The sequence below is a fragment of the Chelonia mydas genome, chromosome 5 (assembly GCF_015237465.2).
Source record: "Chelonia mydas isolate rCheMyd1 chromosome 5, rCheMyd1.pri.v2, whole genome shotgun sequence".
Lineage (NCBI taxonomy): Eukaryota > Metazoa > Chordata > Testudines > Cheloniidae > Chelonia > Chelonia mydas.
Window position 1 is genome coordinate 100,152,387 of NC_051245.2, and position 17,825 is coordinate 100,170,211.

The 17,825-nt window shown below is 41.4% G+C and overlaps 1 protein-coding gene across 2 annotated transcripts in view; it reads left to right on the forward strand.

The window, feature by feature from the left end:
- The window catches only part of SLC1A1 (solute carrier family 1 member 1), a 70,202-nt gene that overhangs the window by 22,261 nt on the left and 30,116 nt on the right, over positions 1-17,825 (forward strand). For both annotated transcript variants that reach the window (XM_043547208.1, XM_037901880.2), the window contains one exon: positions 2,681-2,821. In XM_043547208.1, the coding sequence (XP_043403143.1) occupies positions 2,681-2,821 (141 nt within the window). The remainder of the gene's footprint in view (positions 1-2,680; positions 2,822-17,825) is intronic.

Sequence of the window (17,825 nt, forward strand, 5' to 3'; positions counted from 1 at the left end):
CTAGGTAGAAGTTCATAAAGTTCCCATGCCTAGTTGCTGCTATTCTGTTTGGAGTGAAGAAAAGATGGTTTATCATCAGACTTGAGGGAGGTAAATTTTATGGTACTTACAAAGAGCACACAGACATGCAGACACTTAAAGGGTGGAAGATAGCATTTGAACTAGTGAACAACACAACAAAAAGAATTTTTGGGTGGTGATACATGTGCAAATCCTTAATTTACATAAAGCACCATGAGATTCTAGTCTCCATGTGGAGCACACAAGATCTAAGTATTTAAGGTCTCATATGAAAGACCCCATATAGCAAGACTGTGGTACTCAGTTTATCTGCACTGGAAGAATGAAGAGCTGAGACAAGCTTAAATGGATGTGAACCTGAGGTTTCTGGGGCCATAAAAGACCCTTAGCCAGCTAGGGAAAAATTATTCAGGTGCAAACACTGTGTAGGGATGCCATAGAGAAGGATAGAGAATGTGCTCGGAAGAGGCCAAGATGTTCTGAAGATCCAGGAGTCCCCACAGCGCCCATGCTCCGCTGCTGTGGCTGCCTGGGTACCCCATAGGCATACCCCAGGGGATGCTGCCATAAAGTAAAGTAATTCCTTCTTGCTGTACTTAACACACCACGTGCCACACTGGCTCCCAGAGCAGACAGGAATAGGGAGAGGTTGAAGGTGGCTCAAAGCTGTGCCTTTCTGTGCTGCCCCCCCATCCTCTCCCAAAAGACACAGAACACCAGCTGAGGCATTTTAAATCTGGTGCTTAGATCAGAAAGTCCTCACTGTAATTTTCAAAGAGCTTGGTCATATATTCATGCAGTAGCCCAGAACAGAGCTTGCAACTGCCAAAGCAAGGGAAACCCCAATAAGCAGCAACATTTTAAAAATATGTTCTTAATGTTTTACATATTTATAGCTGGCTTTTTTCATTTCCCCTCTCCTTCTTCCTCAGAACCGCCCCCACCGTTTCATCCCATAACCTACCATTTTGCTCCCAAAGAAATGTGATAACTTTGGAAACAAACCTTCTGAGAATCAAGGAAATACCTTGTACACAATTTTTGTCAACTGATTAATCTTGATTTACTTACTGCTGTCACAGAAGCAGCAGAGTCCCAAACCAAATAAAGTCCCTATCCTGCAAGTATCCATTTACTTCAATGGGCTTTACATCTGTCTCTTAGACCTGGTCTACACCTAAAACTTAGGTTGACCTACCTATGTCACTCTGGGATGTGAAAAATTCACACTCCTGAGAGATGTATTTAAGCTGACCGAAGCCCCAGTATAGACACTGCTAGGTCAACAAAAGAATTCTTCCATCAATCTAGCTACCACCTCTCAAGGAGGTGGATTAATGACAGCGATGAACAAATCTCTTCCATCACTAAATGGCTACTATGCTACACTAGTATAGCTGCAGCTGTGCTGCTGCTGAGCTTGTAGTTTTAGATATACACTAGGCCTAGATTTTTAAAGTTATTTATTGCACCACCTACCTGACTTAGGGCAAGGCTACACTTAAAACTCTGCATCGGCGCAGCTTAGGGTGACTACACAGCAAGTGTGAAAAATTAGAATACTTTTTTTTTTTCGGGGTGGGGGTTTAGCTGCATATATCAGACAAAGCCCCTAATATTTGGATGGTCCTAATAATAACGGGACATTTGGTCACTGTAATGCGGCTGCACTGATGCAGCTGCACTGCTGTAACACTTTAATGAAGATGCTGTAAGCTGATGGGAGTCAGCTCTCCCGCTGGCGTAGTTAATCCACCTCCCCAAGAGGCGGTAGCTGTTTTGACATGACACTGTCCACCACAGGGGGTTAAGCTGGTATAACTGCATCGCTCAGAGGTGTGGATTTTTCATAGCCCTGAGCAACGTAGTTATACCAATATAGGTCTGTAGAGTAGACCAGACCTCACGAGCCTAAAAGTGACTTGGGTGGCTCAAATGGAGTAATACAAGCATAATTTGATTTGAATAGTGGTTTAGGTTAATTGAATACTTGGTGATTATTAAACAAATGTAGCAACTACAATGATGCGGTCTGATTTTTCACATGATGTTTTTCTTTCTAATGACATGGAGTGTATGAAGTAAAAATATTGCTAGTTTACATATATTTTAGTTGATATGGATCAACCAAATCAGAAAATTCCTTACATATCGATCATCTTAGTTTCTTTTTTAATATACCAGTAGAATTAACTGTGATAAATGTTTAAGTTTTTTAAAATTCCATTTGCAAACCCTCCTGATAGATGTAAATAGAGTAAGTTGTACAAAGTCCTGCTGGCCTTGTGGTTAAGGGCTGAGCCTCAGAAGATCTACGCTAAGATTTCTCAAAAGAGATGCTTAAAGTTAAGCTCTTGTGTCCTTATTTGGTTGCCTAAATTACTGGTCCTCACAACTCAGACATTTTATTCTATTATTTATTGTATTAATTTGTTACCTGATGGTAATATGCCAAGAGAAAAGACTGAGGTGTATGTATCTCTGTTGCTACATGGTGTCATTTTAAAAGTCACCTTACTTTGGAAAAAATAAAATTGGTAGTCAGTTTTGTTTTACCCATTTTTTAATACTTGTGTTTTCTTCTCCTCCACCTCTATGTATTTATGACAACCTACTGCATAATCCTGAATATGTGTTATGTTTTTAATGTACCTTCTAGGTATTGGGGTAGGAGTTCTAGTACGAGAATATGGCAAGCTCTCCAACCTGGACAAGTTCTACTTTGCATTTCCTGGAGAGGTTCTGATGAGAATGCTCAAACTCATCATTCTACCCTTGATCATATCAAGCATGATTACAGGTATGACTAAAAATATGCTGTTTGTTATGTTCCTTCAACTACTGTTTGGTTTTTCTTCTCCTTTTTTATGAAAATAAATTGTAAGAATATTTTATTAAACTCTTACCTGCAATCCTAGATTATAAAAATTCTATTTATGTGAAATGTTTCTATATAGAATGTGAATGGAAATAGAAGATTAAGTCAGAATGTGATAGATAATGCTGCTAAAAACCAGATGTATGATAAAACTCTCCCACGATCATTTGCAGGTTTTGTAAATCATCTCTCCCACCGCATTCTTGATGGTGGATTAAGTGCTTCCCAATTATGGGTCCAAATCTGCAAATACTAACTCTGTGTACTCTCTGTGAATGCACAGTAGTAAGTACTACAACTAGTAGTAAAATATTTGGATCAAGCTTTAAATGCAGAAGGTGGCAGAACTGGCTGTCAAATATGCTCTAACTACAAGTTTGTTGTGGTATTTTTTTCATTTGTTTGTTTTTTATTCTCTCACTTTTTGTTCAGGAAACAAAAGCTCAAGTAGTCTTCCTTTAACACTCCATAATAAACCCACCCATGTTTGCCAAAGTGCTCTACTCTATCATCTCCACGCAGTCTTTGCTTTTGGCTTGTGTTCAATATGCCCTTCGTCGTTTGGCTGGGTTATCATGGAAAGGCCTACAGGATTTGACTGAGGAGAGGGAGATCACCTTGTGGTTGGAGAGTGAGTGAGAGAATGCTGAGCATAGGGATGGCATGAAAGAAGGGTTGAAGACACGATTGGTAGGAAGGAATAAAAGCAGCAGTCAGAGGCATGTACGCTGTAAGGGACTCAATCCTGAGTTTACTGAAGTCCATGGCAAAGATCCCATTGATTTCCATGATGCAGGATCAAATGCTATGAGGCAATTGCCAGGAAATGAGTGCAGCAATAGAGGCAGGAGTGGAGCTGGCCAAGCCTTGGAGGCATGATTCTGGTGTAAAGGTGAGAGGAAGCCAGTGAAGGGATTTGAGATGAGGAGAAACAAGAGCAGCAGCAGCAAAGTTTTTGTTGGGGGTTTTTTTGGCGCCATTATTTTGGATACATGAAAGGGAGTTGCAAGAAGGAAGTTGCAAGAATCAAGATGAGAAGTGGCCACAACATAGACAAGGTTTTTATCAGAAGTGATTAATATGAAAGAGGAGATTTTAGAGATTTCCCAACAGCCAGGATGTGGGGGGAAGAAAAAGAGGAGAAAAAATACCCTAAGTTTTAAATGATGGAGAGAGCGGTGGCTATTTTATGGTGCTGGAGATGGGAGGGAGAAGGAAGGAAAGAGGAGTTCTATTTTTTATCATGTTGAATTTGAGTCAGTGACAAGAGTTCCAGGAAAAGCTATCAAGAGGAAATAAGCCCTTTTCTCTTTTCAAACAAGCTGTGAAATAGGCTCACTCCTTTGAGTGGGTGGATGAAACTGGACCTGGATTTTCAAAATAAGTGATATAATCCAGTTAATTTGTACAGGCTTCAGAGGATCCAAATTCATTATTCATGAATAAGGCTATGATTTAATCGTGAGTGTTTTTAGTAAAAGTCACGGACAGGTCATGGGCAAAAAACAAAAAATCAGGGCCCCATGACCTGTCCATGAATTTTATTAAAAATATTCATGATTCAATCTTGGGGGGGGGCACACTGCAGGGGGAAAGCTGGGGGCCCGCTGTGCGGGAAGAATCCCAGGGGGCCTGCTGCTGCTCCAGCCCCGGCAAAGGGGGAGTCCCAGAGGGCCCGCCACTGCTCCAGCTGCCGCTGGGAGAGGGGAGCCCCAGGGGGCCTCCAGCCACTCCAGCAGCAGCTGGGAGGGGGGAGCCCTGAGGCCAGCTGCATTGGCTGGTGCAGCTGGCTGTGAGACTGCCCAAGCAGATGGCTGCAGAGCTGCTCCAGCAGTGGTCGGTGTGGCTGTTCCCAGTGTTGCCTAAGCAGCTGGCTCTGGGGCCAGCTGCTTGGAAGGCCCTAGGTCAGCCACACTGGCCACTGCAGAAGTTACAGAGGTCGCAGGAAGTCACGGTATCCATGACTTCCGTGACCTCCATGGCAGACATAGAACCCTATTCATGAAACAAGTTCCTGTCCAACATTTCTGTTAGTGACATAATTTTCCCCCCACATAATATGCTTACCACCTACCATTTCCCCCCAAAATATTAGTAATCTGTGTTTGTAACTACTATTGGGAACTCAGAATTCACTGTCTATAGACTGCAAGGCCTAAATTCATAAAAAGAGACCTGTGTGAGCTGTTTTGCTGTTGCCTTGGCAGATTTGGTTTCCGTTGAACACAAGTGCATATTTGTCATACAAATGTGGCAGTTTCTTGGCACAGAACTCAAACAGCTTTTGCTAAAGAAAAAAAGACCAGACAGTGTCATTGCCTGGGCAATCAACATTCCAATTCTGTTCAGTAATTTATGTATCGCTTTAAGTTCTGTAACTCCTGGAGATATTGACAATAACTTCCAGTATCCAGATAGCTATGAAGTGCTTGCTAAGAAAACAGAACAGGCATGTCCATGCAAGGTAGCCATTTACACTGCTATCACTATTTTCCTTCATCCTGCTGTGCAAGACATTGAGTGGATACTGTTTTTGCCACATGGAAAGTACAATATGATAGTATTGAGGAACTGTCGCAGACTGAGGTGTCATTAGAGGAGGTTTTGGAACAAATCGATAAACTAAACAATAATAAGTCACCAGGACCAAATGGTATTCACCCAAGAGTTCTGAAGAACTCAGGTGTGAAACTGCAGAACTACTATAATTGAAATCAGCTTCTGTCCCAAATGAGTGGTGGATAGCTAATGTGGTGCCAATTTTTAAAAAGGGCTCCAAAGGTGATCCCAGCAATTACAGGCTGGTAAGCCTGACTTCAGTACCAGGCAAACTGATTGAAATTATAGTAAAGAACAAAATTGTCAGACACATAGATGAACATAATTTGTTGAGGAAGAGTCAACATGGTTTTCGTAAAGGGAAATCATGCCTTGCCAATCTACTAGAATTCTTTGAGGGCGTCAACAAGCGTGTGGACAAGGGGGATCCAGTTAATATAGTGTACTTAGATTTTCAGAAAGCCTTTGACAAGGTCCCTCACCAAAGGTTTTAAGCAAAGTAAGCTGTCATGGGATAAGAGGGAAGGTCCTCTCATGGATTGATATCTGGTTAAAATATAGGAAACAAAGGGTAGGAATAAATGGTCAGTTTTCAGAATGGAAAGAGGTAAACAGTGGTGTCCCCCAGGGGTCTGTACTGGGACCAGTCCCATTCAACATATTCATTAATGATCTGGAAAAAGGGGTAAACAGTGAGGTGGCAAAATTTGAAAACATAAAAGGTTGTTACAAGGAGGAGGGAGAAGAATTGTTTTTCTTAACCTTTGAGGATAGAACAAGAAGCAATGGGCTTAAATTGCAGCAACGGGGCGTTCAGGTTGGACATTAGGAAAAACTTCCTAACTGTCAGGGTGGTTAAACACTAGAACAAATTGCCTTGCTTAACAACTCCCCTGCTTACATGGCTTGCTTACAAGACTCCTGCTAATACATGCCAGAATAATGTTTACCTTTTTTGCAACAGTGTTACACTGTTGAGACATATTTAGTTTGTGATCCACTATAACCCCCAGATCCCTTTCCACAGTACTCCTTGCTATGCAGTCATTTTCCATTTGTGCAGTGAGTGTTCCTTCCTCAGTGGAGTATTTTGCATTTGTCCTTATTGAATTTCATGCTATTTACTTCAGTTTGTCTTGTTCATTTTTTAATTTTAATCCTATCCACCAAAGGATTTGCAACCCCTCCTAGTTTTGTATAGGCCACAAACTTTATAAATGTACTTTCTATGCCATTATGTAAATCATTTATGGTCTGGTCTCTTGATTTTCCCTTGATACAGGATACACTTTAAAATAAATTGACCATGATGGGGAAAATCTTAGCCCCAATGAAGTAAATAGCAAAACTCCCAATGATTTCTTCCGTGAGGCAAGGATTTTACCTGATGCATTTTCAACATTGGGAAGCAAAATCCCCCCTCTCTTGTGTAAATGGAGAGCTTGGCAAGAGATAATTTTCCTCTGCTGTCTTGGTTTCCCACGCTGTAAAGGAGAGATAATAATACTTGCATGGCTACCTCACAGAGGTATTGTGAGGATGAAGGGCCTGCTCCTGTGGAAGCTAGTGGGAGTTTAGCCTTTGATCTTATGGGAGCAGGACTAGGCCCTAGTAACTAGTCAATGTAAGTGCTAGGTGGAAATATTATTTGTGACGTCTTCCCATCTCCCCTGATAAAGCTTTAGAAAATCTTATTAAAATATGAGAAATGTGGTTATTATGCTGTCAAGAGCTCTGGGAATATAGGAGATTCAGTATAGTACAGTGTTCTTTTTAATTAATTTTAGTTTACCGCAGAGACCAAGTTGTAATTATTCCCATCTCCTCATAACTAATTTTATTGGCTAGCAGATATAAATTTTACTATGTCCAAAGGGCCCATTAAAGATCATTTGGCCCAAAATATCCAATTCCTTTGGTGCTCACTGAAAAATTCATTTTTCAAAGTGCAATGTTCCCTAAGATTGGTAACATTTCAGACTTTACCTGTATACCGACGTAAACGTCTTAATCAGCTAGAGGAAAAGAATGATATTTTACTCAGATTTGCCTAATAATGTGTCATTCACCTGCAATAATTCTTCACATAAAGGTTGTGATTATGCTTAATAGGAAATAATAAGAAAGTTGTAGAACTGTCTAGAAAGGGACTAGAGACAGTTTACTGGTGATTAGAGAAAGGGACTTGGTTAATGGATGGAATCAGTTATAATTGGGATGAAAAACAGTTGAAGGGGGGCACATGGGCAGTTTGTGTGCTATTGGGGGCTTGGTTTACTAGAATTTAAAAAAAATTTCAGAAGGTATGCAGATGCAGGGCATCTATTAAACATGTTTCTAAATAGAGCTCATCTAATTAGTTTCAGCTTCCATTCTTCACAGACTTAAATTTACAAAGTGGTTGTTTCACAGTCTAACTCTAGTAAATGTGAAAGCTGCTGATGAATACTGCAAATGCATGAATAATGTTTAGTGACTGCCAAACATCAGTGCATAGAATCATCTGACTCAATATGCCTTAAGAGAAAGGAAGTGGTAGGAAACAAATGATTGAGTTAAGTAATGAAAACAGGTCATTCTTCTGAAGCAAAATGTAAATATTGTCAGCTTTGTGCTGATTCACCTAATCAAAATTTGTCTTTCCTTGTAAGTGTGTAAACCCCAATTACCACAACAGGTGCAAACCCCAGCTTGTCCTTGTTTGCAGGTCAGCATCAGTGCAGCGGCAATGATTGCTGACCATTGATGACTGAATTGGGACTATTCCAAGGGCAGACTAGACCTGAGTAAAAATCCTTTTCTCCTTACACTTGCTCAACTTTCACTGTTTATTGTGATGATTTTACTAGCTCTGAAGTCAGCACAGATTGCTCCAGAACAAATAAGACCTGCATTTCTATGTGGAAAAAAATCAAAAACTTTTTTAAAAATATGTAAAATTGTTTATACCTTCTTTGTAAATCATAAAGGAGCAATAAATAAATAAAAGGCACAAGCCAATTTTTATTTCCTGTAGTGTTTGGGAATTAGATAGTATCCCTTTAAATAGTTTTGACCCTTTAGTGGCCCTCACAGTCTTCTGTAGTTCAGAAGCCACTAGAGCCCTGCAGAGCAGCAGTGTGTATATGAAGCTAGGCCATACATATATATCATTAGCAAACACTGTTATTTGGACCCCACTGTGCCGGGTGGTTACTTTACATCATGTCTATTGTGTAAAGAGCAAAAAGACACATTTCCCTTGCAAGTCACCTTTACATTTTGGGCTGAAGGATGCCAAAGGCAAACACCCCGTGGTGTTCAGTGTTACTGAGGCAGAGAGAACTGCAGTGTCATGGGCTATTAATAGACAAGGATTTGCTTCCATTCTCTTAAGACTGTACAGCCAGTCCTGTCCCATCAATATTGGTTGCCATCATGAAACATAGGCAGTCTCTGCATTATTTAAGGTTTTTAATTATAATAAAATTTTGAAGTGCTGTTCTGGTTCACAGAGCATGATCACCACCAACTCACAAGGGCAAAGAGTTTAAAGAAAGCATGCTGCAGTATCTGTAGCCTTCAATCTCTTTCCGACTCATGTCACTGAGGATCTATTGTTTGTGGCAATCTGATCAAACCAAAAGTTAAAGTAATTCACTGTGCTGTACTGACTTTCTTTATGTGCCATGAGCTACCCTCTTCCTTTGCTGTATTTCCTTATATGTAGTAACATTAATGCCACGAGCCGTTAAAATACTTACTGTCTTAGCGTTTCCTTTGTAGGAGCTGTAAGCTAATAATTGCCCATCTATTCCTTTGACTGCTGGTAATACCTGGCTAAATAAAGCATTTTCAGGGTGTGCCTCGTTAACAGTATTCACATCATATTTTATGTGCCGTAGTTGGGGATTGGGTGTCTACTGTATCCATTAACTACCTCTACGTTTTCCTGTGAAATCAGTTAGCCTTTTTGTTTGGCAGTGATGTGTTATCCTCCCTCTAATTTAGACTTTTAGTCCATCCCACGTTCTAGGTTCACATCATGGATTCAGAGCCATGTAAAATCTGGTTTTGTTTAATGTATTCCTTACGTTTTGTGTGAGCTAAGTACTATACTAAGAGTTTTGTTAAACATTAAAATGTACTGGGGAATGATCCCATATAACAATGTGGGAATTAATACTACAGGTAACCAGGTCACTAGCTATGATGAAATAGTCTATTTTGGAATATGTCTGTTGCCAGTAAAGCAGTAAGTATATCTCTTTTTGTGGAGCATAGGAGGTATCAAAGACTTTTTACTTAACTTAGTTATTGTGTCCCTTCAAGGGACAATAGTCATTAACTTGGACTTATCTAGCCTCCAAGACCTGATCAAAAGTCCCTGCAAGTGTGCTCGTTTTTTCTCTTTTTTCTTCTAAAGTTGGATTCTGTCTATGTTTTTGTCTTATGTTTTATTATCGAAATGACAACTTACTGAAATTTTGCAGCAAGTGTTTTGGCATTCAAAGCAAATTACTTTCCATCCATCCATATGAAGTTTGAAAGTTGGTGAATTTGCATATTTGGTGTGCAATGGTATTTTTGTGTATTCAACACATATTAAACTGCTGATTTCTAATTAGCCTCTCATATCTTTCAGGTGTGAAAAAAGTTATTTGAAATGCTATATACTTATCTTTTTCTAATAATTATGATCACTTTTTCTATTGTCTGTTTTTAATTCATTTGTGTCTTTTATTCTGAAAATGTTCAGTAGATTAGCAAGTGAGTGTAGCTTTCCATGAGTTGTCAGAGCAAATGACAAACATTCAAGTGTCTTCTTTATACTCTACCAAAACTATCTCTTGCCGCTTGGTTATAACTGACAGCATTCTTCCATTCTGTTTTTTAAAAAAAAAAAAAAGCTAGGTAGTGCATTTTTGATTGGACAGCTAGAATGGGTCTCATTCTTGGGTCTAATTCTAGAACAAGCAGAAACCAATATGTGATGAGTGTATAATCCTTACCTATGCATTTATTTGTCAGCAGCACTGCAGTTGAGATCCCATTCACTGACAGATATGCCAAAAACCCTTCATCAGCATCTTAGTGCAAATTGCTCAGCCCACATTATATGCAGAGGCACACTACCTTTTTCCTAGTTATTTGGTGGTGAGGGGTTAAACTAAGGACTGAAACAATCCCCAAACTTCCATTATTATTCATTGAACAGTAAGCAGTCCTATACAGAGAACATCAAGTGCCAGGATTTTCAGTAATGCTGGGTTAGATTCCTAAGCCCATATTTAAATTCCTAACAGAGTGGACTGATTTTGAAAAGTGCTGAGCACCCAATAGCTTCCATTAACTACACCTCACAATCTGGCAGCCCACCACCTTCATCATACAATGTTTCCTTACAGTTAAAATTTTAGGGCCAAACTTAACCTTTACACACAAATGTAAACTGTGTTTTATTAGCAGTCATAAAATGCCTCAACACTAGAAGGGTTTACACTGAATTTTGCTGTGAAAACACTTAACAATGTGGGGTAGTGACAGTTACACCAATGTTTAAAGTACAGGTTATACTAGCCGCTCGAGATGTAGATAGACAATGTTTTAAAGCTTTTTCATAATTCTTACGTCGTCTAGTCCTGGAGAATATACTGTGCAATCCAGATAAGGGAATAAATTAAATGTTCATATATTATACTTTATAAAGTCAAGATTCATGGCCATCACGGAAGAGATGAGGTTTTGGGAGGGGTGTGATTAAAGAGAGAGTGGTGTCATTGTAAACTAGGACTGGAAGATGATTACAAATATGGGGGCAGTATGGAAAAGACAGAGCCAGAAATGAAAAAAGGGAAATTGACAGGAGGGTAAAAACTGGCATCATTGAACGATAGGAGTAGGTTGCTCTTAATTATTCTGGGTCACATTGGCTGGGATTAACTGGAGCACAGCACTCTCCAGCCACACCCTTTCCACTATTGGGGGTGGTAGGCATGCAGCATAGAACTATTCTGGCAACTTCATGCTGCTGAGGGCATCACTTTACAGCAGGGGTAGTCCTTGGGGTTTGTTTCCACACTCCTTTTATGCTGTTCCAATGTACAGCAAACTCTGCCGTCCTATGTCATGAATCTGGCTATATTTCCACATTTACTTCTCTCCTTTACCATACTTGTCTTACCAATGTAGACCAGTTGGTTGGTTTTTTAATGTTGAAAACTGGCCATTTTATGGCATGCAAAATCACATTCTACTTCAAGTCAACCTGCAAGATAGTGCAATTTACAGAGCTGGTACACTCTATTTGGTGAAAATATTTCAGGACACTTTACGCAATAGCACAGGCGCATACTCCTGCCCAATGAAACTTTGTATAGCTTCGTATAGCCATATCTTCTATATTTAGGACGCAATTCTAATTTACAGTAAAATAAAATAAAATGCTTTTAAAAGAAAAGTGTAGATTACACCCATTTTTAGGTACACTGCCAGAATGGTGTGAAGAGGCCTTAGTGTAAATGAAATAATTTCTCTAACTTCATGAATGCTGCCAGAATGAGATCTCAAGCCAAAAGCATAACAATTAAACTACTAGTTGCACTCCAAAACTCAGTTTACAACCTTTTTTTTTTTTTTTTTTTTTTTTTTTTTTTAAGTTCATCCACTCTGAGTTTGTGAAAGGAGACAGGATGAGTTTCAGTATAACTGCAAAACTGAATACTTTATCATGCTCATTGTAGATTCAGATGCACTAATTTTAAAGAAACGAACACTACCAGTTGTTAAGCCAACTATATACAGGGAATCCTTTTCTCAGGCTGCTTCTTCATCTCAGCTTATCCTGGCCATATCTAGATACTGCAGGAATCTTTTAATTGTGTGTGAGCTTGAACAGCCTTTATGGTGCAATAGTTAAACACATCAGAAAGGAGACTGCAATTGTAGAGCCAGACACAGGGAGCACCAGTGGGGATGCATCAGCCCTGCAGCATGCTCACCCATTTCCTTCTGACCCATTGGGGATGTTTTGTGGGGTTCTGTGAGGTTCAGATGCTGCATATGGGGGGAAGGCTGATTTTGTGTAACAAGAATACTATACAATGTGTAGCATTATTACCATGCTAAACTTCAGCACCTGGAATGGCAAGACAATCACTACTACAGTAAAAGCTATGCACTGTGACGTGAATGATGTGATATTTGAAGTATACATATTATACAAAATCTGTTATGGTGCTTGTGTGAGTTCCAGGGTTCCCTTAGCTCCGTGCACTCTAGGGAATCTCTCAGCCCCATAGTTTAAGGGCCAGTAAACACTGCAGTGAGCGGCATTTCTGCTCCCCACTGGAGCAGGATGACAAAGTTATACTGCTAGACTGAGGGTTTGGACAGAAACAGGTTTACTAGCTATCCCTCTGAGATATTGGGTGGGAAAAGCAAGGCAATGGGCAGCTAACGTAGAAACAGTAGGGAGGAGCAGGCCGGTCGTCTACCCCTGAAAATATGAGGTGAGTGGGTTCCCTTCCTCTCAAGGAGAAGGAGAATCTGGGGCCTGTTCCAGGAGGAGTATTCCAGAGTCAGCAGAGACTTCTCCCAGACCTGGGCATCTGAAGGAGTTGGTGCCTGGGCAGCGCACGGAGACCGCCTCCCCAGGGGCTGGCAGGGACGTGTCGGCCACTTCCAGGAGCAGTACCGAGCAGCGGAGTGAGGATGGGCAAATGCCCCCTTGACACCTCCCCCACCCCACCCCAATCAGCGGGCCTGAGGCCTGGGATTATTTGTTCCCACTGATGATCATGAGGAGGGGGAAGTGCCCAGGCCATGCATAGAGGGCCTGCTGATGTCAGCAGCAGGCTAGATGGGTGAAAAAATATTTGTGTTATTTGTAATGTAACACTTGATTCACCCATTCTTTATTGTCAGGGCAGGTGAATACAACATTCACCCCTACTTAGATACAGTGGTATTGTTCATAAAATGGCTTTGAGTTCATCCTGCTCTACTCAGTCATAAAGGAGACCACATGCATGATGACATGCAAGCTGAATGCACGTTTCGCTTGAGAGCTGAATTTGAGATCATAGACCTTTCAAGAAATTGCAGAATAGTGTAAAAGACCCTCTCCACGTGAAACAATATTTGCATCTGTAGCCTGATGTAACGTATGATAGCATGAATTACATGAAAACATAGTAGAAACAATGCCTGCAGAGTCTAATATTAAATTTGCCAAATTTCACGGCAGCCAACATCCATATAAATTTGTTACTACTGATTAGCATTAATGTCCCATGGAAGATGAATATAAACTTAAATTCTTTTATATAATAAAAGGAGGAAGAGTATATGTAATAAGACTCCAACACTAGACATAGAACCCCTGGATTTTCAGTTCTTAGAGATAAAGGAGTAACTCTCATAGCTGATAGCAGTAGTAAGTGTTGATCCTTATTAGACTAGCCACTAGAGGAGGACACAACAGTCAACAAGTTACAAATAGGCACAATAACTTTCCTTAGATTTGATTATTTTATATTCTCATTAAATTCAGATTAAAATTTGGATAAAAGTGAGGAACAACCCCTGGATTTGAGTGTTTAAAGGGCTTTTGTGTGTGGGTAGTTCCAGTGGTCACCCTTAAAAATTTACTAATCTCTTTAGATAAATTTTCAAAACTAATTAATAATTTCAAGTTCCTCAATTTTAGGGTAACCACTTGAAATGCCTTGAAGGACAGGGCCAGCCTCGGGGGTGATCAGGCTGGTTACCCTAGTCATCACCATCCAGTGGCACCAATCAATATCCAGGCACACTGCCTGGCTGCTCTGCCATTTTTTGTTTTTGTGTTTTGACTCAGTTGCTCAGGGGGTGCCAGAAACTTTTCCCACCATGGATAGCAAAACACGTAGTATCAGCTCTGTTAAAGGGACCTGATTTTCAGAAGTGCTGAGCACCCATAGTGTAGATGGAAAGACAGTGAAACAAATTATTGAAGAATCATTTGTAAGCCCCTAGAGGATAATGGAGGTATAAGGTATAGCCAGTATGGATTTGTTAAGAATAAATCATGCCAACCCAACTTAATTTCCTCCTTTGACAGAGTTACTGGCCTAAAGGATAGAGAGGAAGCAGTAGATGTGATACACCTTGATTTTTAGTCGGGCTCTTGACACAGTCCCACATGACATTCTCATAAGCAAACTAGGGAAATGTGGTCTAGATGAAATTACTTAGGTACACAGCTGGTTGAAAGACTGTACTCAAACAGTAGTTATCAATGGTTCACTGTCAAAATGGGAGGACATATCTAGAGGAGTCCCATCGGGATCAGTCATGGGTCCAGAACTATTCAATATTTTCATTAATGAGTTGGATCATGGCGTGAAGAGTATGCTTATAAAATTTGCGGATGACACCAAGCTGGGAGGTGTTGCAAACTTGACAAATTGGAAAACTGGTCTGAAATCAAGATGAAATTCAGTAGAGACAAGTACAAAATACTACCCTTTGGAAGGAAAAATCAAATGCACAACTACAAAATGGGGAATAGGTGGGTAGGTGGGAGTACTGCTGGAAAGGATCTGGGGGTTATAGTGGATCACAATTTGAATATGAGTCAACAATGTGAAACATTTGCAAAAAAGGCTAATATAATTTTGGGGTGTATTAACAGGAATGTCGTATGTAAGACATGGGAGGTAACTGTCCCATTGTACTGGGCCCTGGTGAAGCCTAACGGGAGTGTTGTGTCCAATTCTTGGTGCCACACTTTAGAAAAGATGTGAACAAATTGGAGAGAGACCAGAGGAGAGCAATAAAAATTATAAAAGGTTTAAAATATCTGAACTATGAGGAAAGTTTTAAAAAAACTGGGCATGTTTAGTCTTGAGAAAAGAAGACTGAGGGTGGACTTGATAAGTCTTTGAATATGTTAAAGGCTGTTATAACAAGGACAGTAATCAATTGTTCTCCATGTCCACCAGCGGTAGGATAATGAGTAATGAGCTTAATTTGCAGTAAAGGAGATTTAGGTTCCTTATTAGGAAAACTTCCTAATTATAAGAATAGTGAAGGACTGGAATAGGCTTCAAATGGAGGTTGTGGTTTTTAAGAACAGGTTTTAAAGAATAGGTTGGTCAAACACCTATCAGAGATGGTCTATGTTTACCTGGTCCTGCCTCAGTGCAGGGGGCTGGACTTGATGCATTCTCGATGTCCCTTCCAACCCTATAGTTCTATGATTCTATGCCCATACTAACAAAACAACACTACATTTTTGTTACTGTTATGGCCTGTTGGAAAGCACTAACTGTAGCTTGAGATGTCTTATGTATTTCCTCCCATTCATGCTTCTGTTCTGACAGCCTATAAATAAAATTCACACGTATGGTTTTGTTTACATAGGATGTCCATGGTGGCATTTCCAAGGCTTAGCATTTGGAGGTGGCAGTGGGAATGGCTAAAATAAAGAAATAAATAAAATAAAGCAGCAGCAAGCAGCAGTAGTACTGGTATGAGCTGAACAATGTTCTAATGGTTCCCTGAGGTGCTGCAGAAATTTCTCATTTCAAGCAGTGAAGTGATGCAATTTGGTGCAGTTTTAAACTGCATTTTGTCTATGGATCAGCCTCTGAATTACTATGCAAATATGGATAATAGGGGCATGAACAAAGGGGGACAAGCAGGGGCATGGGTCCTGAGGCCACAGCGGGGGCACAGAGCTCCTCCGGCCCCGGAGCCATGGTGGGGGCACAGAGGTCCTGTGGCCCCGGGGCCGTGGTGGGGAGAATGAGCTCCTCCGGCCCCAGGGCCTCTGTGGGAGCTGACAGCTCCTCCGCCCCAGCCGGGGCACAGAACGTGCCTCTCCAAAAGCAGTTAAATTTAAATTCCTGTGCACACTCCTCATAATAGACATGATGCAAACAGATGCAATAGCTCGTTCTGCCCCTCAAGGGGCCTTGCTCTTATTTGTTATCTTTTACAATGGAAAATTAGGAAGGGAGGTAGTTGCCCCCTATGATGTCCCAGTGGGCATGTCTGTAAATGTCAATTATTTCCCTGCAGCAGTGTGATTTGGTTTCTCTACAGATCAAATACAAATACCGTGTAGGATTTTGGGTGGCTGGTGGTTGTTGGCCAGGCAGTAAACACCATAATCTTTTCATTAAAATAATAAAGGAAGTGGGATGGTCCTTTGATTAAGTCTTTTGTCTCAGCAGTCAATTCCGCACAGAGCTCAACCACTTGCTGTCTGGCTGGCTGGGAACTGGCCAAGTGAGCAGTATGAAAGTCTCGGTGTAGAGAGAGTTTAAGTATTGGTCATCAAATGTGGCACCATTGAAAAACGCAGTTAAACAGTCTGCCTTTTGCTGATTCTACTTAATGGACAATTTATTGTGTGGGCTAAGTGGGATGGTGGAAGAAATGGATTCTGTCAGTTTCCACTAATCTTAAGTTGACTTGTTTCAGTCTTGCTAAGAGAACTGATGAGAAATGCTGCAGATATGCATTTGATGATGACTTTCCCTATTTCTAGAGCAGGGGTGGGCAAACTTTTTGGCCTGAGGGCCACATCTGGATATGGAAATTGTATGGCGGGCCATGAATGCCCGGTGGGGGAGGGGGACTCTGTGGGGTGTAGCATGGAAGGGCTCTATAAGGGATATTACCAAGTGGGGGCAGGGAGGACTCATGAGGTGTGGCGCAGGGAAGAGAGCTCTACAGGGGCGGTACCGGGGACTCCTAGGGGTCTTGCTGGCAGTGACACCAAGGCAGCCGTACCAGGCACCACCATGGGCGGAGGCACCCTAGCTGGGACGAGTGTGGCCCTGGGCAGATTCGAGGCTCTCGAGGGTGGGGCCGTAGGAGACCGGGAGGGGATTGGGTGCGCAGCAGCGTGGGGGGGCGCTGCCACGTAGGGGTGGGGTTCTGATCCTGGAAACAGCACGGTGAAGTCGTGCCTGCACAGTAAGGCTCTGCATGCTGGAAGATGGTGCTCATCAAGGGAATTATGAGTTGGGGACTGGGGAGCACCAGGCAGGGTAAGCCCCTGACCCTGCTCCCCAGCGGGAGGAGCGGGACAAGCCCCCGACCCCACTCCCCAGTGGGAGCTCGAGGGCCAGATAAAAACATCTGCTGGGCCGGGAAGTGGCCCGCAGGCTGTAGTTTGCCCACCCCTGTTCTAGAGTCACAAAAAAAGTTGTTGTAGCTCGATGTGAGACTTGATCTTGGACTGGGACCACTACAAAAGCAGTTGCATTAACATGGACATCGTCTGTAAGGGGCAATGGAAAAAGAAGTCTCAAGAATTTAGCCCCTTGTTCTCAAACAGAATAGCTCCTGAGACAGGTGAAAGGAATGAGAAACATGCCAGGACAGAGCTGCT